At 44.5% G+C, this 21,434-nt stretch overlaps 1 protein-coding gene across 8 annotated transcripts in view; it reads left to right on the plus strand.

The window, feature by feature from the left end:
• The first annotated feature begins 3,167 nt into the window (after positions 1 to 3,167).
• The window catches only part of eps15l1a (epidermal growth factor receptor pathway substrate 15-like 1a), a 30,701-nt gene continuing 12,434 nt past the window's right edge, over positions 3,168 to 21,434 (plus strand). For 5 of the 8 annotated variants that reach the window (XM_036962367.1, XM_036962172.1, XM_036962239.1 and 2 more), the window contains exons 1-23: positions 3,168 to 3,234; positions 4,330 to 4,371; positions 4,553 to 4,642; positions 5,202 to 5,249; positions 5,372 to 5,467; positions 5,716 to 5,781; positions 5,970 to 6,155; positions 6,368 to 6,613; positions 6,723 to 6,880; positions 6,969 to 7,146; positions 8,088 to 8,150; positions 8,952 to 9,040; positions 10,147 to 10,179; positions 11,483 to 11,555; positions 13,215 to 13,376; positions 13,560 to 13,757; positions 15,596 to 15,760; positions 17,135 to 17,240; positions 17,713 to 17,769; positions 18,564 to 18,721; positions 19,321 to 19,393; positions 20,765 to 20,925; positions 21,317 to 21,410. In XM_036962367.1, the coding sequence (XP_036818262.1) occupies positions 3,208 to 3,234; positions 4,330 to 4,371; positions 4,553 to 4,642; positions 5,202 to 5,249; positions 5,372 to 5,467; positions 5,716 to 5,781; positions 5,970 to 6,155; positions 6,368 to 6,613; positions 6,723 to 6,880; positions 6,969 to 7,146; positions 8,088 to 8,150; positions 8,952 to 9,040; positions 10,147 to 10,179; positions 11,483 to 11,555; positions 13,215 to 13,376; positions 13,560 to 13,757; positions 15,596 to 15,760; positions 17,135 to 17,240; positions 17,713 to 17,769; positions 18,564 to 18,721; positions 19,321 to 19,393; positions 20,765 to 20,925; positions 21,317 to 21,410 (2,569 nt within the window). In that variant the 5' untranslated portion in view covers positions 3,168 to 3,207. The remainder of the gene's footprint in view (positions 3,235 to 4,329; positions 4,372 to 4,552; positions 4,643 to 5,201; positions 5,250 to 5,371; positions 5,468 to 5,715; positions 5,782 to 5,969; positions 6,156 to 6,367; positions 6,614 to 6,722; positions 6,881 to 6,968; positions 7,147 to 8,087; positions 8,151 to 8,951; positions 9,041 to 10,146; positions 10,180 to 11,482; positions 11,556 to 13,214; positions 13,377 to 13,559; positions 13,758 to 15,595; positions 15,761 to 17,134; positions 17,241 to 17,712; positions 17,770 to 18,563; positions 18,722 to 19,320; positions 19,394 to 20,764; positions 20,926 to 21,316; positions 21,411 to 21,434) is intronic. The other 3 variants (XM_036962205.1, XM_021578432.2, XM_036962325.1) reach the window with 3 other exon arrangements.

Below are 21,434 nucleotides of genomic sequence, written 5' to 3' on the forward strand. Positions count from 1 at the left end.
TCTACTGACTCTGAAAAACACCAAAAGAAAGGTGACCAGGGTCCCTGCTCATCTGCATGAATGTGCCTTAGGCATGCTGCAAGGAGGCATGAGGACTGCAGATGTGGCCAGGGAAATAAATTGCAATGTCACCGGCATCACCGGCAACAACGTCGCCTATGGGCACAAACCCACCATCGCTGGACCAGACAGGACTGGCAAAAATTGTTCTTCACTGACGAGTCACGGTTTTGTCTCACCAGGGGTGATGGTCAGATTCACATTTATCATCGAAGGAATGAGCGTTACACCGAGGCCTGTACTCTGGAGCGGGATCGATTTGGAGGTGGAGGGTCCGTCATGGCCTGGGGCAGTGTGTCACAGAATCATCGGACTGAGCTTGTTGTCATTGCAGGCAATCTCAACGCTATGCGTTACATGGAAGACATCCTCCTCACTCATGTGGTACTCTTCCTGCAGGCTCATCCTGACATGACCCTCCAGTATGACAATGCTGCTCATTCTGTGCATGATTTCCTGCAAGACAGGAATGTCAGTGTTCTGCCATGGCCAGCGAAGAGCCTGAATCTCAATCCCATTGAGCACGTCTAGGACCTGTTGGATCGGAGGATGAGGGCTATGTCCGGGAACTTGCAGGTGCCTTGGTGGATGATTGGGGTAACATCTCACAGCAAGAACTGGCAAATCTGGAGCAGTGCACAAGGAGAAGATGCACTGCAGTACTTAATGCAGCTGGTGGCCACACCAGACTGTTACTTTTGATTTTGACGCCCCCCCTTTGTTCAGGGACAAATTATTTCATTTATGTTAATCACATGTCTGTGGAACTTGTTCAGTTTATGTCTCAGTTGTTGAATCTTGTTATGTTCATACAAATATTTACACATGTTAAGTTTGCTGAAAATAAACACAGTTGACAGCGAGAGGATGTTTTTTTTTTATTGTTGCTGAGTTTACTTACAATGCATTTGGAAAGTATTCAGACCCCTTCCCTTTTTCCAATTTTTTTTAAGTTACAGCCTTATTCTAATTCTAAATTACATTTCCTCATCAATTTGCACACAATACCCTATAACGACAAAGTGAAAACATTTTTTTTTTTTTAAATACCCTATTTACATAACTATTCAGACCCTTTTCTATGAGACTCGGAATTGAGCTCAGGTGTATCCTGTTTCCATTGATCATCTTTGAGATGTTTCTACAACTTGATTGGAGTCCATGAAATTAAATTCATTTGACATATTGACAGTGCATGTCAGTTGACAGTGCTTGTCAGAGCAAAATTGTGTTGAGGATTGTGTCGAGGCACAGATCTGGGGAAGGATATCAAACAATTTCTGCAGCATTGAAGGTCCCCAAGAACACAGTTGCCTCCATCATTCTTAAATGGAAGAAGTTTGGAACCACCAAGACTCTTCCTAGAGCTGGCAGCCCTGCCAAACTGAGCAATCGGGGGAGAAGGGCCTTGGTCAGGGAGGTGACCAAGAACCAAATGGTCACTCTGACAGAGCTCCAGAGTTCCTCTGTTGAGATGGGAGAACCTTCCAGAAGGACAACCATCTCTTCAGCACCCCACCAATCAGGCCTTTATGGTAGAGTGGCCAGACAGAAGCCACTCCTCAGTAAAAGGCACATGACATCCTGTTTGGAGTTAAGGACTCTCAGACCATGTGGACTCTCAGACCATGTGAAATAAGTTTCTCTAGTCTGATGAAACCAAGATTGAACCCTTCGGCCTGAATGCCAAGCGTCACGTCTGGAGGAAACCTGGCACCATCCCTACAGTGAAGCATGGTTGTGGCAGCATCATGCAGTGGCAATGTTTTTCAGTGGCAGGGACTGGGAGACTAGTCAGGCTTGAGGGAAAGATGAACAGAGCAAAGTACAGATGAAAACCTGCTCCAGAGAGCTCAGGACCTCAGACTGGATCACCTTCTAACAGGACAACGACCAAAAACACACAGCCAAGACAATGCAGTAGTGGCTTCGCGACAAGTCTCTGAATGTCCTTGAGTGGCCCAGCCAGAGCCCGGACTTAAACCTGATCGAACATCTTAGGAGAGACCTGAAACTCCCCATCCAACCTAATAGAGGATCTGCTGAGAAGTTTGGGAGAAACTCCCCAAATACAGGTGTGCCAAGCTTGTAGCGTCAAACCCAAGAAAACATTTTTTTTTTAAAGCTTTATTCAACTAGGCAAGTCAGTTAAGAACAAATTCTTATTTTCAATGACAGCCTACATTGTGGTTTAACTACCTTGTTCAGGGGCAGTGGGTTAACTGCCTTGTTCATGGGCAGTGGGTTAACTGCCTTGTTCAGGGGCAGAACAAGGGGCAGAACTGTACTTGTCAGCTCAGGGATTTGAACTTGCAACCTTTGGTTAATAGTCCAACACACTAGGCTACGCTGCCGCTCCAAACCCAAGAAGACTTGAGGCTGCAATCGCTGCCAAAGGTGCTTCAACAAAGTATTGAGTAAATGGTCTGAATATTTCAGTTTTAAATGTTTTATACATTTGCAAAAAATGTCTAAAAATCAGCTTTTGCTTTGTCATTATGGGGTATTGTGTGTAGATTGATGCTAGATTTTTTAGTATAAGGTTGTAACGGAACAAAATGTGGAACAAGTCAACGGGTCTGAATACTAAGTATCAAAAGTATATAATATAATTGCTAAAAAAGTAAAAGTATAAATAGTTTCAAATTAAATAGCAACACTTTCTTGTTTTTTTTTATTGTACGGAAAGCCAGGGCACACTCCAACAATTTACAATCAAAGCATGTGTGTTTAGTGAGACTGTAAGATCAGAGGTAGTAAGGATGACCAGCAATGTTCTCTTGATAAGTGCATAAATTAGACACTTTTCCTGTCCTGCTAAGCATTCAAAATGTGAAGAGTACTTTTGGTTGTCAGGGAAAATAAATTAAAACGTAAAACATTTTCTTTAGGAATGTAGTGAAGTAAATGTAAAAGTTGTCAAAAATAAAAAAATAGTAAACTAAAGTACAGATACCCTAAAAACTACTTAAGTGGTACTTTACATTTTTTATACTTAAGTACTTTACATTACTGCTTGAAACAATATGACAATTTCCACACGTTTGAAAGACTATAATTTCATAGTGCCATGCACAAGTTTGTCCACTAGGAGGTGGTGTTGTCTACGAACTGGAGGGTGTGTGCGTTCCCGCAGCAACAGGGAAGATGGCAGCACTCACATCTCTCACCCAGGTAATGTTACTGGAATGTATTCAATATTATGCAGTGGACTTTCAGTCTAGCTGGTGTGCATGCTGATGACCTGCCGTTTTTAGTGGTGTGCTCTTTATCCAATTTGTATAAGAAAGAAGACAAATACCGAAGGTATTTAGCTTGCTAGCTGGATGGGACAAGGCCTTGACAGTAAGCTTGAAGAGAGTACCGTTAGAAAGCTAGTTAGCTAGCCTGGCTAGTGGGCTAGCTACCGTTAGCTTGCTTGAAAAATGAACAAGCTAGCTAACGTTAATGCTCATTTGAGGAAAGATATTTTGAGATATGTTTCATAAATATTTAGATGTAGATACAAGACAGAAGAGCAGGAGGTATGCAACCAAAACATACCAACATATTTCAACGTTAGTTAGCTATAGCGAGCTAGAAGGCTAGCTATATATAGTTAGCTAGGTAAGCTTAGATAGCTTGCCAGCTGAACAATACTAGCTAGCAAGCTACACAATTTGACTATTATAACATTGTAATAACACGAACAGTTACTGTAATAACAGTGTATTAATATATACATATTATTACACTGCTACACTGTGATAGCTATGAAGTGAGTAGTGATACCGTATGCCTGCAGCTACCTACTAGATGTGATCAATGATGACTGACCAGCTTGTGCGCTTATGTCGATGCTGGGTACTTTGCATTTTAAGTAAGATTGCAGAGAGGACCAGTTTTGTGTCAATCACATTAGCTAGGCTACATGATGCTTCTAGTTATTCCATTAAAACATGACAAAGATAGGCTTTTAGTGTTATTGGAGAACATGGATTTATAGCCCCTTTTGCCGTCTTATAATTCACACAATGCTTTAAGTTTAAAGAGCTCACAAAAGGTACTCAACAACTTGTCTATGGCCTATTAGAGGACATTCATATTTGATGTCATGGGACAGGAAATCCCTCTCTGGCTATTGTTTCTGACAGACCCTTAAGTGCATTTTTAAAGGATGGGTCCAGATGTCAGTAGTAGTTTGGTGGGGTGTGTCATGCTATTTGACGTAAGACAATGGATTCCAGCAGCTATTTGAAATAGTAATCTGAAAAACCTTTCCCCAATCAGCTGTCAAGTGGGAACCCTGTGTACGAGAACTTTTATAGACAGGTAAAATACATTTTTAAGTTTGGTTATCACATAGTCATATTATCTACATAGATTGGGGATCATTAAATGTCTTTATTGTTCAATGGATGCATTAAGACAACGCTAAACACATTCAACAGTATATAGTGAAGGTGTGGATAGAAACATTTAATCATTTGGTTTGCTGTGTGCTTGTTGCAAGGTGGACCCAGGAAACACGGGGAGAGTAGGGCCCACGGAAGCTGCGTTGTTCCTGAAGAAATCTGGCCTTCCTGATGTCACCTTGGGAAAGGTGGGTAGCACTGGTACTGTGTAGCACTGCCGGCCTCTGAAACCTTGGGCAGAGTGGCAGACATAAGGGAACAGTCTCGGACACTGTAGACGGATAAACTGTTCTGAAAGCAACCAGCAGGAAGTTATGTTTATTAGAGTGTCTCTGTCATTAAGGAGTAATATGAGCACCTCCACACAGGCATGCTTCAGTACTCCCAGAGGAATATAACTGGAAAAGATGACCACATCTTACGTCATTGCCTGGTCTGATTGGATCAATGTCGTTCCTTTCTATTTATCAGAACCTTTAGGATGTGTACTTGTTTCAGCTATATTTGGTGTACCGTTTGTACCCATCTTTTGTTTTACTTGTTACCTTGGTCTGTTTATGTCATACTCTGCTTTGAGTCTTAGCCTATTCTATCTCACCATCACATTCAGCTGGTTATCTGGGACTGTTATGCACATTGATTGTTATTTACTTTACTTTGTACACATTCCATAATGATTGTTGCACATTGACGCTTTAATTGATGTTTCCTTAGTTGATCATCTTGTTTGTGTTTGTCTCCCCTCAGATCTGGGATTTGGCAGACCCAGATGGGAAAGGGTTCTTGGACAAACAGGTAGAGAACTAATAATTTCCTCTCTTTGTGCGATGCCTTTGATTCTGTGGCCCTTGAGGGCAATTCAACTGGTATTTGTATGGTTCCCATAAACAATGCTGTTGTCCTGTCTTGTCTAATAGGGGTTCTATGTAGCTCTGCGGTTGGTGGCCTGTGCACAGAGCGGACAAGACGTCAGCCTCACTAGTCTGAACCTCACTATCCCTCCCCCAAAATTTGTGAGTATAATCCTAACTAGTACAATCCTAACAAGTACAATCCTAACTAGTACAATCCTACCTAGTACAATTCTAACGAGTACAGTCCTAACTAGTACATTCCTAACTAGTACATTCCTAACTACACACGTTTCATGATAGTTTTATGATGCGTTTATTTTCTCAAACTCTATATGTTTATATGTTTGGTTGGGAGATTGTAAAGTAAGCGTGAAGGTGAAGTTATTTTTAAAATTGTTTTGTTATAGAAGGACACTAGCAGCCCATCGCTCAGCACATCATCGGTCTCTAGTGAACCCCACTGGGCTGTGAGGGTGAGTCATGTTGAAACACCCCAGGACCATATGCTTGGTTGATACAGACATATTTTAGTTTTGTATCTTAGACTTTTTTAAAAATTGTATCATCCAAAACACTGAACAGAATTCAGAGAATCATCAGCAATGAGTTTACCTTTGTTTATCAATCACTCATTGTTATTTTTGTTCATTTTTTATTCCAGCCCGAAGAAAAGAGTAAATTCGATGGGATATTTGAAAGTCTTGCACCAGTCAGTGGACTGCTCTCTGGTGACAAAGTAAAACCAGTTCTAATCAACTCAAAACTACCTCTGGACGTGTTAGGAAAGGTTTGGGATCTTAGTGACATTGATAAAGATGGACATCTGGATCGAGATGAGTTTGCTGTGGTAAGGTGTACTCCAGTAAATTGTGGAATGACTAGATCTGAATAAACAAATATTTCACAGCTCACCTTCACATGTGTATAAGATTATAACTGACACAATAGTAAAACATAATAACTGTCTAATAACATTGGTAATAAGGCTTACTTGTAATAGCATTTGTAATGACTAGTAATAACTTCAGTCATCTTTGTTCTTTCCCCTCTGTTGTCCAGGCCATGCACCTGGTCTATCGGGCCCTGGAGAAGGAGCCGGTCCCCTCTGTTCTCCCCTCCTCTCTCATCCCTCCTAACAAGAGGAAGAAGTCTCTGGTTGGCTCCCTCCCTGGCACTGTGCCTGTGCTGCCCGCCAGCCCCCCGCCCCCCAAGGACAGCCTGCGCTCCACCCCTTCCCACGGCAGCATGAACTCCCTCAACAGTGCCGGCAGCCTTTCCCCCAAACACACACTCAAATCTGTGCAGGTAAACACACACACACACACACACACACACACACACACACACACACACACACACATTTAACATGTGAGATGTGTGTGTGATAATGCGTGTAATCTCTTCTCCATGTCAGCACTCAGTGAACTGGGTGGTCCCGGTGACAGACAGAGGACGCTTTGATGAAATCTTCCTGAAGACAGACTTGGATCTGGATGGCTTTGTCAGCGGAATGGAAGTCAAGGACATCTTCATGCACTCAGGGCTGCCCCAGAATCTACTGGCACATATATGGTAGGAGAGACTGACTGATGACTGATGCCACCTGATTACCGGACTGAAGTTGACTGTATTACTCATGTTGTTATTATTGTGTGTCCAGGGCCCTGGCAGACACCAGGCAGATGGGGAAGCTGACGCGGGAGCAGTTTGCTCTGGCCATGCACTTCATCCAGCAGAAAGTCAGCAAAGGCATGGACCCTCCTCAGGCCCTGACCCCTGACATGATCCCTCCTTCAGAGAGAGGCACTCCCGTTCCAGTGTGTACCACTCCCTCCCATGTACGCATTCATGCACCACACACACACACACACATACACACTCTTTCTATAGGTTGTTTTCAATAAAGCGTCACAATACATTAGATTTGGCTGTTGGGGGGCAAGGAGACCCCCAGCTTCGCTAAAAGCATTGATAACTATGTACCGCTTTCAAGGGATTGTTAAATAAATGTTATAACTATTTGGTTTAAATAAATCACCTATTGCGCATAGTCAGAACTACAAGTTTCAGATTATTCCATGCAAAGCAATTGCGCACATTTATCTCTGTCATCAGAGTTTACAGAAAGTACCTGCCTTCTTATCATGATCAGTAAACATCAATTATCATGTCATTTCAGATATGTAAAGGGCCCTATCCATTTGGCATGTGGCTAGTTAAGCAAACAACATAATTTAGCTTGCTTCATCAGACATTAGGCTTTTGAAAAGAGCTTGACATCGACAAGTCCTCGTCCTGGTAAAGCTGTCAGTCGGACTCCTGTCATCACCACTATAAATGGCAAGCAAATCAAACAATGTGTTGATATAGCCATCTAGTTTATCCCCTGAAAGTTAACTTGTTAACTAGCCATATTGATGTGATCTGTTATTAGCTAGCTAGCCAATTTGACTTGGTCCATCAATCTACAGTGGGGCAAAAAAGTATTTAGTCAGCCACCAATTGTGCAAGTTCTCCCACTTAAAAAGATGAGAGAGGACTGTAATTTTCATCATAGGTACACTTCAACTATGACAGACAAAATGAGAAAAAAAATTCAGAAAATCACATTGTAGGATTTTTAATTAATTAATTAGTTTATACACTTTTAGACATATAACACAGTTAAAAAAATATCTAATCCTGTATTCATTTCTGGGATTGACACTCAATTTGTCTCATGGCTAGGAATCATTAATGTGTTCAGTAGGAAGTCTTCATCCCTTGTTTCTATCCACAGAGTATGTCTGGGTATGTGACCCCTGTGAGCTCTGAGATGGCTGCTCTGTCTGAGATGAGGCGGGTGAGTGACATCCTCCCATATTTTGCTTTTTGAAAATGTGTGAGCATTTTCCATGGCCCTGCTTCCAGGTGCTTGGTTTAAAAGCGTGGAGGGAGGGACTTTGATCCTCTGATAAGAAATACTTGTTTTGGCAGCCAGGGAGTGTTATGTAACTACATTATTGAGCTGTGGAGAGAGTATCCTCTTGATGGACATAACTATTCATTGATTGATTTGGTGTGAAATTATATTTATATGGTTCGGAACCGTGGTTCGGAATTGTGATGTGCTTTGTGTGTGTAGACTGCTGCGATCCTGCTCCAGTCTGGTGCTTAGACCCTACCAGGAGCTTACTGCACACTCTTTTCTTCTTTACCCTAACCTAAACGCTGCTGAATGCCGCTTTCTGGGTTATATCTCTGTATCAGCAAATAATGTTCAAGTTCTGGGTAGGTAACTGGTAAAACTCGACAAATGCTTTCGATGGCTCACGAGACAGAAACCCAATGATGAAAAGCATTTGTGAGAACTCTGGCTGTGAATGGTGGTGTGACTTGACCTCCTGAGTTTCCTAACCATGGCGATGGTGACCGGCTCCCCTCAGACATTGTTGCACTCGTCCCGTCGCCCGTCCCTCTGTGATGCTTCCTTCCCTGTGATCTCTCTCTCTATATACCCTCTGGTTTGGTCTGGATGGTTTGATGTCGTGGCATTCTGGCTCTCAGGCTATCTAAGAATAGGGCTAACTTTCTTTCTCTTCTTCTCTTTCTCTTCTTCTCTTTCTCTTTCTCTTCTTCTTTTTCTCTTTCTGTCCATCCACAGGACAGCTCCAGTTCTGTTGGGTCAGGGTCAGAGTTCACTGGAATCAAGGAGCTTGATGACATCAGTCAAGAGATCGCTCAGCTGCAGAGGTAATTCACAACACTGTGGAAATATCAAAGGGGTTATTTTCTTTCAAAGTGATCTCAAATTGTAATTTATTTCTCATCATGCAACATTTGTGCCACTGACAATGATCCAGAATCCCGTACCTTAAAAACACACCGTCTTTAGGGATGTCGTTTTTTCAGATATTTTTTGCTTTGTTATGTCATATCCAGCTTATGTCACCCTGTATGAGATCCTCTCTTCATTTCCTTTTCATCAATCATCACTCAACATAGCTCTGACTTGATATAGTTAGACATTGCGGTTTTACAGCTGTAGTTTAACCTAAACGCAATAAAAGTAGCAACTACAGATGTAGGATCTTAATTTGATCACCCTGTTGAAAGATAACTTTCCTGCAATGCAAGAAATATTAAACTTAGTAGTTTATTTGAGGTTTTAAAAGGCTTCTGAAGTTTGACATTTCCACTTTGAAATGTCCCTTACGAAAATGTATCAACCCCTGCAGAACCACCTACTAAATTCCATTCATTATCATCTTAAAAAAACATATTCTTAAAAACTGGAAATCAACCAATCCTTCGTCATTAATGCAATGGAAAGGTCAATTGCTTTATTATCTAAAAATGGAAAGTGCGTGGGCAACGGGGTGCAGTTTGACACCATGTGGTAGAAAGTGATGCGGACGCTGAAGATGTGGGTGTGTGCTAGTGGGTCTGGGCAGGTGTGATGTTGTTGATGTTTGTTTGATGTTGTCATTTGTATGTGTATGTTTTGTATTGTTTATATAATGTAAAAAATACAATAATAAGTCCATTAATTATAATAATAATTTCCTGTTGCTAAAGGATTATTTTCCTGCTGCAGCAAACTGACTCGAATTAAGATTCTACATCTGTATACTGTTTTGTGTTTTAATATATCGTTATGCTATCTACACACTAGAACTCAGGGCATAAAATGCACACTTCAAAGGAGAAGACAGGTCACAGCTGGTGGTCCTTCCCTCATCCCCTCTCATCCCACCTCATCTCCGCTCATCCCACCTCATCCCCCCCTCCAACCTTCCTTTACTGTGTGTATTTTATCAATCTTTTGTTTTCACCACATACTTTACATGCTGCGTCAGCAATCTTGCTTTTACACACTGGAATGCTCTCAGGTAACCCTCTCTTTGCTGTCACAGTCTGTCCTTTTTCTTTTGTTGTTTTGTGTGGAGGAGGAGGGAAGGAAAGGAGGGGGAGGAGTGGAGGAGGGAAGGAAGGAGGAGGAGAGAAGGAAGGAGGTAGAGAGGGAGGAGGAGGAGAGGGAGGTATAGGAGAGAAGGGAGGAGGAGGAGAGGGAGGAGGAGGGAAGGAAAGGAGGGGGAGGAGTGGAGGAGGGAAGGAAGGAGGAGGAGAGAAGGAAGGAGGTAGAGAGGGAGGAGGAGGAGAGGGAGGTATAGGAGAGAAGGGAGGAGGAGGAGAGGGAGGAGGAGGGAAGGAAAGGAGGGGGAGGAGTGGAGGAGGGAAGGAAGGAGGAGGAGAGGGAGGAGGAGGGAAGGAAAGGAGGGGGAGGAGTGGAGGAGGGAAGGAAGGAGGAGGAGAGAAGGAAGGAGGTAGATAGGGAGGAGGAGGAGAGGGAGGTATAGGAGAGAAGGGAGGAGGAGGGAAGGAAAGGAGGGGGAGGAGTGGAGGAGGGAAGGAAGGAGGAGGAGAGAAGGAAGGAGGTAGAGAGGGAGGAGGAGGAGAGGGAGGTATAGGAGAGAAGGGAGGAGGAGGAGAGGGAGGAGGAGGGAAGGAAAGGAGGGGGAGGAGTGGAGGAGGGAAGGAAGGAGGAGGAGAGAAGGAAGGAGGTAGAGAGGGAGGAGGAGGAGAGGGAGGTATAGGAGAGAAGGGAGGAGGAGGAGAGGGAGGAGGAGGGAAGGAAAGGAGGGGGAGGAGTGGAGGAGGGAAGGAAGGAGGAGGAGAGAAGGAAGGAGGTAGAGAGGGAGGAGGAGGAGAGGGAGGTATAGGAGAGAAGGGAGGAGAGAAGGAGGGAGGAGGAGGGAAGGAAGGAGGAGGAGAGGGAGGAGGAGGGAAGGAAGGAGGAGGAGATTGAGGAGGAGGGAAGGAAGGAGGAGGAGAGGGAGGAGTAGGAGAGAAGGAGGGAGGAGGAGGGAAGGAAGGAGGAGGAGATTGAGGAGGAGGAGAGGGAGGAGGAGGAAATGGGAGGAGTAGGAGAGAAGGAAGGAGGAGGAGAGGGAGGAGGAGGAGATAAGGAAGGAGGAGGAGGAGAGGGAGGAGTGGGAGAGAAGGAAGGAGGAGGAGAGGGAGGAGGAGAAGAGAAGGAAGGAGGAGGAGAGAAGGAAGGAGGAGTAGGAGAGAAGGAAGTGGGAGGAGAGGTATGAGGAGGAGAGGGAGGAGGAGGAGAGAAGGAAGGAGGAGGGGGGACTGTCTGGTTCTACCCTGTTGGTTGATGGTTGTGTGTGTTTGTCTCTCTCTCAGGGAGAAATTCACCCTGGAGCAGGACATTAGAGATGCTGAGGAGGCCATCAGACACAAGTCCTCAGAGGTGCAGGTGAGCAGGCATACCACTTTTTATTAAAGGGAACACTTAAACAACACAATGTAACTCCAAGTCAATCACACTTCTGTGAAATCAAACTGTCCACTTAGGAAGCAACACTGATTTCCAATACATTTCACATGCTGTTGTGCAAATGGAATAGACAACAGGTGGAAATTATAGGCAATTAGCAAGACACCACCAATAAAGGAGTGGTTCTGCAGGTGGTGACCATAGACCACTTCTCAGTTCCTATGCTTCCTGGCTGATGTTTTGGTCACTTTTGAATGCTGGCGGTGCTTTCACTCTAGTGGTAGCATGAGACGGAGTCTACAACCCACACAAGTGGCTCAGGTAGTGCAGCTCTTCAAGGATGGCACATCAATGCGAGCTATGGCAAGAAGGTTTGCTGTGTCTGTCAGCGTAGTGTCCAGAGCATGGAGGAGCTACCAGGAGACAGGCCAGTACATCAGGAGACGTGGAGAAGGCCGTAGGAGGGCAACAACCCAGCAGCAGGACCGCTACCTCCGCCTTTGTGCAAGGAGGAGCACTGCCTCCAGCAGGCCACAAATGTGCATGTGTCTGCTCAAACGGTCAGAAACAGACTACATGAGGGTGGTATGAGGGCCCGACGTCCACAGGTGGGGGTTGTGCTTACAGCCCAACACCGTGCAGGACGTTTGGCATTTGCCAGAGAACACCAAGATTGGCAAATTCGCCAATGGCGCCCTGTGCTCTTCACAAATGAAAGCAGGTTCACACTGAGCACATGTGACAGACGTGACAGAGTCTGGAGACGCCGTGGAGAACGTTCTGCTGCCTGCAACATCCTCCAGCATGACCGGTTTGGCGGTGGGTCAGTCATGGTGTGGGGTGGCATTTCTTTGTGGGGCCGCACAGCCCTCCATGTGCTCGCCAGAGGTAGCCTGACTGCCATTAGGTACCGAGATGAGATCCTCAGACCCCTTGTGAGACCATATGCTGGTGTGGTTGGCCCTGGGTTCAACCTCATGTGGCTGGAGTGTGTCAGCAGTTCCTGCAAGAGGAAGGCATTGATGCTATGGACTGGCCCGCCCGTTCCCCAGACCTGAATCCAATTGAGCACATCTGGGACATCATGTCTCGCTCCATCCACCAACGCCACGTTGCACCACAGACTGTCCAGGAGTTGGCGGATGCTTTAGTCCCGGTCTGGGAGGAGATCCCTCAGGAGACCATCCGCCACCTAATCAAGAGCATGCCCAGGCGTTGTAGGGAGGTCATACAGGCACGTGGAGGCCACACACACTACTGAGCCCCATTTTGACTTGTTTTAAGGACATTACATCAAAGTTGGATCAGCCTGTAGTGTGGTTTTCCACTTTAATTTTGAGTGTGACTCCAAATCCAGACCTCCATGGGTTGTTAAATTTGATTTCCATTGATAATTTTTGTGTGATTTTGTTGTCAGCACATTCAACTATGTAAAGGAAAAAGTATTTAATAAGAATATTTCATTCATTCAGGTCTAGAATGTGTATATTTAAATATTTAAATGTGATATGGTGGTTCTCCAAATTGAAGTATTGTGATGAATCAGGAATGTACAGTTTATCCAAAACACACTATTTCAATTATGAAATTAATCTTCCCCCAAACCAATATCCTCTTTCCCCCCCATCTGTCCATCAGGAGATGCAGAACGACCTGGACAGAGAGACGTGCAGTCTGCAGGAGCTGGAGGCCCAGAAGCAGGATGCCCAGGAGCGGCTGGAGGAGATGGATCAGCAGAAGGCCAAGCTGGAGGACATGCTCAACGACGTCAGGATCCAGTGCAACGAGGAGTCCCAAATGGTGAGAGGGATGGAATGGTCATGTAGTAGCCGTGGAATCAATATGAAACATATCCATAGCTACTTTTCACTATCAATCTGGTAGACAGACCTTCCATCCTTACATTGGTGGACAAAGCTTACATTGTCCACTTTTTCTTTCTTCCCCTCTGTCTGTTGCTCTCAATCTCTTTCTCTACCTCAGATCTCATCTCTGCAGAACCAGATCCACTCCCAGGAGACAGACCTGCAGAGCCAGGAGGAGGAACTGAGCCGAGCTAAAGCAGACCTGAACCGGCTGCAGTTGGAGGAGAGCCAGATGGAACAGAGCCTGACTGCCGGCAAGTTCCAGCTGGAGACCATCATCAGGTCCCTCAAAGCTACCCAGGACGAGATCAACCAGGTGAGAGAGAACCACTGGGGCCAGGTAGTGAGAGAGGAGAAGGAACAGGAATGTTCCCAGTCAGATATGCAGAGGTCCCAGACACAGTGATGTCCTGTTGGGGATCGGGCTAAGGACAAGGACCACAACCTTACCTGATTCACACAATAGATCTAACCCGAACCATGCTGGCTCTGATATTTCATTGTCGCACTATCCTTTCCTTGCATGGTTTCAGCACAGCTATCTATGGTGGATGCATAACCAGGCAATTCAGCTCAGCATGGCTTGGCTCTGTTTTGTCCTGTGGTGTGAACCAGGCTGATGTGTCTGGGATGTGAGAGGACCTGTTGCAAGACACTTTCTAATGTGACCACCAGGGGGAGACTGTGTCATGAATGGCGGAAACAACCAGATTCAATTTGGGCTCGGTTCATTCCCCCTTGAGTTCTATCCTCTCATTTCTCTGAAAGATATTCAGCATAGACTGGACATTTAAGGCATACTTCATTTTCAGTGAAGTTCTAGGGAAGTTGTTTTAGAGAGAAATGTAATATATTCCGTTATTATATTTTAAAGTGCATGTCATCGTCGTCAACCCATCTTGAATTAATTTGGAGATATCAGCTGGTTCTCAGTCCTCTGCCAGGTTTGGGTGTGGCAGTTTCAGTTAGAGAACCAGCTGTTTTACCTCTGCTTTCTGCATCATCTGAATCATCATATCTGACATGACTTCCACATGCCACAGCCCACGCCTCAGATCTCACATCTCTCATATCACCCGAGAAAGGATGCTGAGCCATAGATGGCTGTGTTGTCTTTTATAGGTGGGGACGTCCTTGCCATTGCATCGAAGTAAGTGAAAGATGATCCGTTCTCATCTACTCTCATGAACAAATGGCAGCACTTCCATGCTCATCAGGACCAAATCATATTGACTCTAATATCAGAATTCGTCACTCTTCTCTCAGTAAATTTGAATTATATTGAGATTACACCACCATAGTTTATGTTGTATTCTCAGCCCACCATCTGTGAGGAGCCAAGGGGAATACCAGTACTCAGCTGTAGCCACTTTATGATTATTTTTGTTGTGTTGGCTCTTTTTGGTTTAGTCTCTCAAGGACATATTGAAATAAAATGGAAAAAGTAATCACAACCTTATGTACAAACACTTGGACATGGCTGGCTCCAAGCACAAGTGACGTAAGTGGTCTCTTAGGGCCCCAGCCACAAGTTAGAATAGTAGAATGCACAAGGTGAAGTTTTGAAATTTGGTTGTGCATCAGCAGTTTTCCTTTTGTTATGTTAGTCAATGACAGTCACTCAATTGTCACACACTAACATTTTTTTGGTTGGTGAATTAGTCTAGCCAATTATCAAAACTTGTAGTAATCATGTCCGATTTACCGACCAGACATGAAGGGCACATGCCCAGGGGCCCTGACCTCCAGGTGGCCCCCATGGATTTTCTTAGCTACTCTCACTTAGATATCATTTTACCATGGCAAAAATCATGGCAAAATGTGTAGAATTTCAAAAAACCTGCTTTAAAAGGGCAACATTTTCTCCTTGCCTTATGGCAAATTGTGTAAAATTGCAGGAAATGAACTTAAAAACTTTTAAATGTTTTCTCAGCGGTCAACAGGGGGGCCACGGGATTTTACCTACGAGATTGGGTGGGGGGCCCAACCAAATCTCACTTAGGACCCCAAAAAGTCTAGAGCCAGCTCAGCACATGGACCACAGCATCCTGCATTCACATAGGACGGTGTTGTTACCCTAACAACCATGACATTCTCTGTGTTGAAAGAAACCCTACATTAACCTACTGTGTATGTGCTGTGCTGTTCCTCCAGGCTCGCAGTAAGCTGTCTCAGATCCAGGACAGCCAGCAGGAGATGAATAAGAGCATTGAGCAGTACAACAGCACCTTAAATGGGACACACAGAGGCAGCATGACCAACCTGGCTGACATGAGCGAGGGATTCCCCGACCGCGAGAACGGAGACTTCGGCGCCGTGGTGAGGACACCACACTGTTTAAAAGGACAGGAGGTTGAATGAAGTCCTTATTACTACGGCCCAGAGTTTCTTTCCTGGCCACGTCATCTGGCTCTATTTGTAAACCTATAGTACCTAAGTGCATTGCAAGCCTGTAGAAGTAATATTTCTGAGAGGTAAATTGAGGTTGAATGGTTAGTGTCTAGTGGAGAACTGGTTAAACCTACAAAAGGCTCTCATTCTACTCTACTGAACACAGCTGGTACATTTGGACTTGAACAATGGATTGCAGCCCTAGTGTAATGTTGTAGTTAATTTCAGATCATGGTAATATGATGAGTCATTGAAACCTGCTGGCCTGGGTGTGAAATTAATCTGCTTGTCACCACTTTGAACAGCTGCAGAAAGCTGCAGCTAAAGAGACGATGATGGGAATATGCAAAACCTTCACCTGCAGAGAAAGGAGGTATCACTTCCATGATTTAGCATCAGAAATATTCCAATCAAACGTGCGACTCCACAATCTTAGATGGATTAATCCCATAGTTTGGTTGTATTTGATTTGCTTTCCGCATAATGTAATTATCTTGCCTTAAATACTCTCGCACAGTTATTTTACCTGGCAGCCCTCTGTTATTCCATCTTAAGCTTTATTACCTGTGCGTTTTGAAAGGGCTCGGACACTTAGCTCTTATTCTTAGTCCTAATTCTGGGCAGCATTGAATGTCATGGTGGACTGAATACAGGGATCATGGTCAGACTTCTTATTGAAATGAGAAGTCCTGCTAATGAAACATAACAAGTAAGTGTTTTCATAGCCAGGGCTCGTCTGGCCCGTGAAGGCAGGTTTTTTCTAGGGAAACCCGACAGACACCCTGAAGAATGTGGGCCCTAATAAGAGGTGTTTCCTACCGACTCGGGGGCTTTTTCATTGGGAACAGCTGAGTGCAGTGGGGCGCAGCAGACACCGAATGGACAAATTGCAGGAGAATGAAAATTGCCTGTGTGTTATTAAAGTGAAACTCAAGCTCAGGGGGCTCTGGTCTGGTCTGGAACCAGCCAGTCATAGTGGGGCTTCTCTAAAGGCACACATTCCTCTCTCCGAGGTCTCTGTTAGTGTTGTTGAACTCAAATTCCTCCACTTGAACCTGAGTGGGCCATAATTGAAATGTGAAGTATTTAATTTGATGGCCATCGTGTTTGGCAGCTTGGCGAGACTTAGCGGTCGACTGAATAAACAATGGAGTCGATCTGACTTGGTTTATCTCCTTAATGCCTGTCTGAGGGGAAAATGGTTGGAGATGGTGGCAGCATTTTAAGAGTAAGTAAACCGAAGCTCTCCAGAGCCAGACAGACAGACAGACATCAAAATCCCTATTTTTCTCCCCTTCTCAGGAGGACCCGTTCAAGGTGAATACATCTGGGTTCAATAGCGTCCCTCAGGAGATGCACACAGACCCTTTTCACTCCGAAGACCCCTTCAAGACAGACCCGTTCAAAGGTGCTGATTCTCTCTTTCCTCTCCCTCTCTCTTTTCTCTCCCTCTGCCTCTCTTTCCTCTCCCTCTCTCTCTTTCCTCCTCCTCGCTCTCTTTCCTCTCCCTCTCCCTCTCTCTCTTTCCTCTTCCCCTCTCTCTTTTTCTCTCCCTCTTTCTTTCCCCCTCTCTCTCTTTCTTCTCCCTCCATCTACACTCTCTTTCCTCTCCCTCTCTCTCTTTCCTCTCCCTCTCTCTCTTTCCTCTCTGTCTCTCTTTCCACTCCCTCCGTCTCCTCTCCCTCTTTCTCTTTCCTCTCGCTCTCTCTCTTTCCTCTCTCTCTTTCCTCTCCCTCTCTCTGCTGTCCCTCTCTCGTCTCTTTCTCTCGCTCTCTCGCTCTCTCTCTCTCTCTCTCTTTAGATGACCAATTCCAGCGTTTTAGCTTTTGTCCTCTTTGGCATAGCTTCTGATTCCCCCCCACTTGATTCTTCTCCTATAGGTGACCCCTTCCAAAATGACCCTTTTGCAAAGCAGTCATCACTACCAGCCGCTGCAGGTATTTATTTATTCACAACACATGAGTTTAATTATACATGGACATCACAGGAGTTTGGTGGCACCTTAATTGGGGAGGAGGGGCTCGTGGTAATGACTGGAGCGGAATAGGTGGAATGGTATCAACACATCAAACACATGGTTTCCAGGTGTTTGATACCATTCCATTAGTTCCGTTCCAGACATTATTATGAGCCGTCCTCCCCTTAGCAGCCTCCACTGATGGACATACAATGCCATCCTCTTGTTATGTTAATGAAACTATGGAGCTGTGAAACAGGCTTTCACCTTCACACTTCTCTCTTTGTAATATTGTGAAATTTCTGTTCCCTTATCTTTACGATGAGGAAGAAAAAAAACACTGATGTTTTCATTGCAGCACTCACCTCGTTTACTCCTAACTGTAATTATAAGATAGATTCCAAATAAAATATTTGCTGGATATTGAATGTTATCTAAATGGTGATTGCCAAATATCTGTAGACACTTGTTGTGTTTGTCTTGCGTGATGGAGAATGGCTACATTCTCAGTGTTGACTATAGTAAAGTCAATGAGAGTTGAACACACATCATTTTGAACTGATATAAACAATATTCATAGAACATAGTGCCTGAACGTGGTTAAATGAGTCTTACTGAAAAGGTTAACCAAATGAGACATTATCTCAGCCACTATATGCTTTAGACTACACAGTACACCTGATTCATATAGCGTAGCTGTGTGAGGTTTACAGACCAGTCAGACTGGCCTGTGTGAAGGAAAGGTCATGTCTGATCCACAGTCTGCTCTCCTAGATCTCTCTCTCCACCCAGACCCCTTTGGGGGGGACCCCTTCAAAGAGACGGACCCCTTCAAGGCCTCGTCAGAAGACTTCTTCAAGAAGACCACCATCAAGGCAGACCCCTTCAGCACCACCGACCCTTTCAGTAAAAGTGCCACCCTCCCCACCAAGGTACAGGGAAGCCATCATGGCACCTTCTAACCACACTGAGTATATTTTATATATGGGTGTATAGACTGAGTATACAAAACATTAAGAACACTTTCTTAATATGAGTTGCAACCCCCCCCTTTCCTCTTAGAACAGCCTCAACTAATCGGGGCGTGGACTCTACAAGGTGTCGAAAGCATTCAACAGGGATGCTGGCCCATGTTGACTCCAATGCTTCCCACAGATGTGCCAAGTTGGCTGGATGTCCTTTGTGTGTTGGACCATTCTTGATACACACGGGAAACTGTTGAGCGTGAAAAACCCAGCAGCTTTGCAGTTCTTGACACAAACCAGTGTGCCTGGCACCTACTACCATACCCCGTTTGAAAGGCACTTATATATTTTGTCTTGCTCATTCATCCTCTGAATGACACACATACACAATCCATGTCTTAGTTGTCTCAAGGCTTAAAATCCTTCTTTAACCTGTCTCCTCCCCTTCATCTACACTGATTTGAAGTGGATTTAACAAAATAAAATAGACATAGCTTCCTAATGTTCCTAATGTTTGGTATACGCAGTGTATGTATGTAACTGTTTCTTTCTGCTTGTTCTTGCAGACAAGTCATTTTACAAGCAGCACAGACCCTTTCTTATCCATTAGCCCAAAACCCACCAGAGGCCCAGGACCAGGTACATGCTCAAATCTCTTTTTCCTATTCTCCTATTTCTCCTCACCCCAAGTTGTTTTTTGCCTACCTCTCTCCCCCTCTCCCCATCTCTTTCTTTGTCATGTATAAGCCTGCTTTCTGTATTCAGAGATAGAGAGATATACACTAGTGATGTGGAAAGTCACACTTCTTTACTTGCAAATGTATTTGGTGAATAAAGGTGATTCATTTTCCGGTGAGTTGCACAAGAGCACCCACACCTTTTTGGCCCAGCCTACTGTTGTCTGTGTATAAGCCTATAGGCCTTTGGCGTTGTGAGCTGTCTTAACCCGCAGAGCAGGTGACGAGAAGCACTGAAAATAGTTCCCATCTTTGACAATCCGTTTAAACCCTCCAACCCTTTTTTTCCCCTTCAAGTTTTTGAACACAGGGTAGGTCTCAGTCTGTGTTTGGGTGCTGGTGGTTAACAAATATCAGTGTAAAATAACACATTACCTCAAATAGAATTTGTATGGATAAGATGGGTAAAATGTTGACCCTAATGGTTTTAAGAGGGAAACAGTTGAGGTTCTTGTTTGATGTGATATTTTCCTAAGGTTCCCATTCTTAGCAGCACATGAACCACTTGAAACAGTCCCTGTGAAAACAAGAGATGCATTGTGGCTTGGGCCCAGAGGATGGCCCGTGGCAACTGAAATAGCCCCAGAGAGACCTTGGCCAGGGCCATCTGTAACTGTGCAAGTGTGTAGGTCCCATTCTCAATCAACCCCTTCACTTCTCTAGCGTTGCGCAAGAAAGTCCTCTTTTTATTTTCCCTAGGAAATTGCTGTAGTCCATATAAACACATTACACCATGCTGTACTGCAATAACATCGCCGTGCTAGAACACAGGGCAGGCTGTGGCAGTTGGATATTTGTAGGATCAGGTTTTCATGTTAGTTTGCCTATTGAACTTATGAGCCAGTGAAAAGGTGTCATGTTGGATACTTGATATTCAAATCTTTTCGCCAGCTCATTTTGTCACTCTTGACTGAAACTACACAGGGTTTCTACACAGTCAGGGGTGAAACAGTGAAACATAGATGCAACAGTGTGCCAACCTTTGAGCAATGACTCTGGAAGCACAACTCATATCCGTCTTGTTTAAAAAAAAAAAAATTCTAATAATGAAGTTAGCTTTATGCAATGTCTTTTTGAGTAATGACCCAATACACTTTTTTGTTTGTCTGAATGTGCGGTTTTTACCCACCAGCCAAGCTTCTGGGAGAGTGCCAGGGTTCTCATTTTGATTACGTTTCATACAGCACCCGTTCGAATACTTTGAATATTTATGCTGTGTAACCTAAACCCTGGACTAACGTTTCTTGAACATCTCATGTTGATATTTGCTCAGATCTCTTTGGTACTCTGGACCCCTTTGGAAGCAGCACTGCTTTTGGAGGCAGTAACAGCTCATTTGGCAGTATCAGTAACAGTGGGTTCGCAGACTTCAGCCAAATGTCAAAGATCAGAGACCCAATGGAAGGAAGAGGAGGTTTCCCAGAATACCAGCAGGTATTTCTACTAAAGACTATGAACTTTTACATTTTATTTATTTAATCATTAGACTGCACAATTCCTATCCAGAGGTATTTTTTCTAACGTCCTGATTTAACACCTTCACTGCACATCAGTGTTGATATGATTTGGAACTTATGGATAGTTGTGAAGTTACTGCTATTAGCTTCAGCTTTGGCATCTGAAGACTCATATATTCTCTCTCTCTCTCTCTCTCTCTCTCACTCTCTCACTCTCTCACTCTCTCTCTCTCTCTCTCTCTCTCTCTCTCTCTCACTCTCTCACTCTCTCACTCTCTCACTCTCTCACTCTCTCACTCTCTCACTCTCTCTCTCTCTCTCTCTCTCTCTCTCTCTCTCTCTCTCTCTCTCTCTCTCTCTCCTTCCAGTCGGGGTTTGTGGAGGACCCATTCAGTAGGAATCAGGACGGCCCAGCTCTGCCGCCCAAGATGAGTGTTCCCCCCAGACCCAAACCTCCCAGTGGTGAGTGAGGCCCGAGGGGAAACG

This window comes from Oncorhynchus mykiss, chromosome 1 (genome assembly GCF_013265735.2).
Source record: "Oncorhynchus mykiss isolate Arlee chromosome 1, USDA_OmykA_1.1, whole genome shotgun sequence".
Taxonomy (NCBI): domain Eukaryota; kingdom Metazoa; phylum Chordata; class Actinopteri; order Salmoniformes; family Salmonidae; genus Oncorhynchus; species Oncorhynchus mykiss.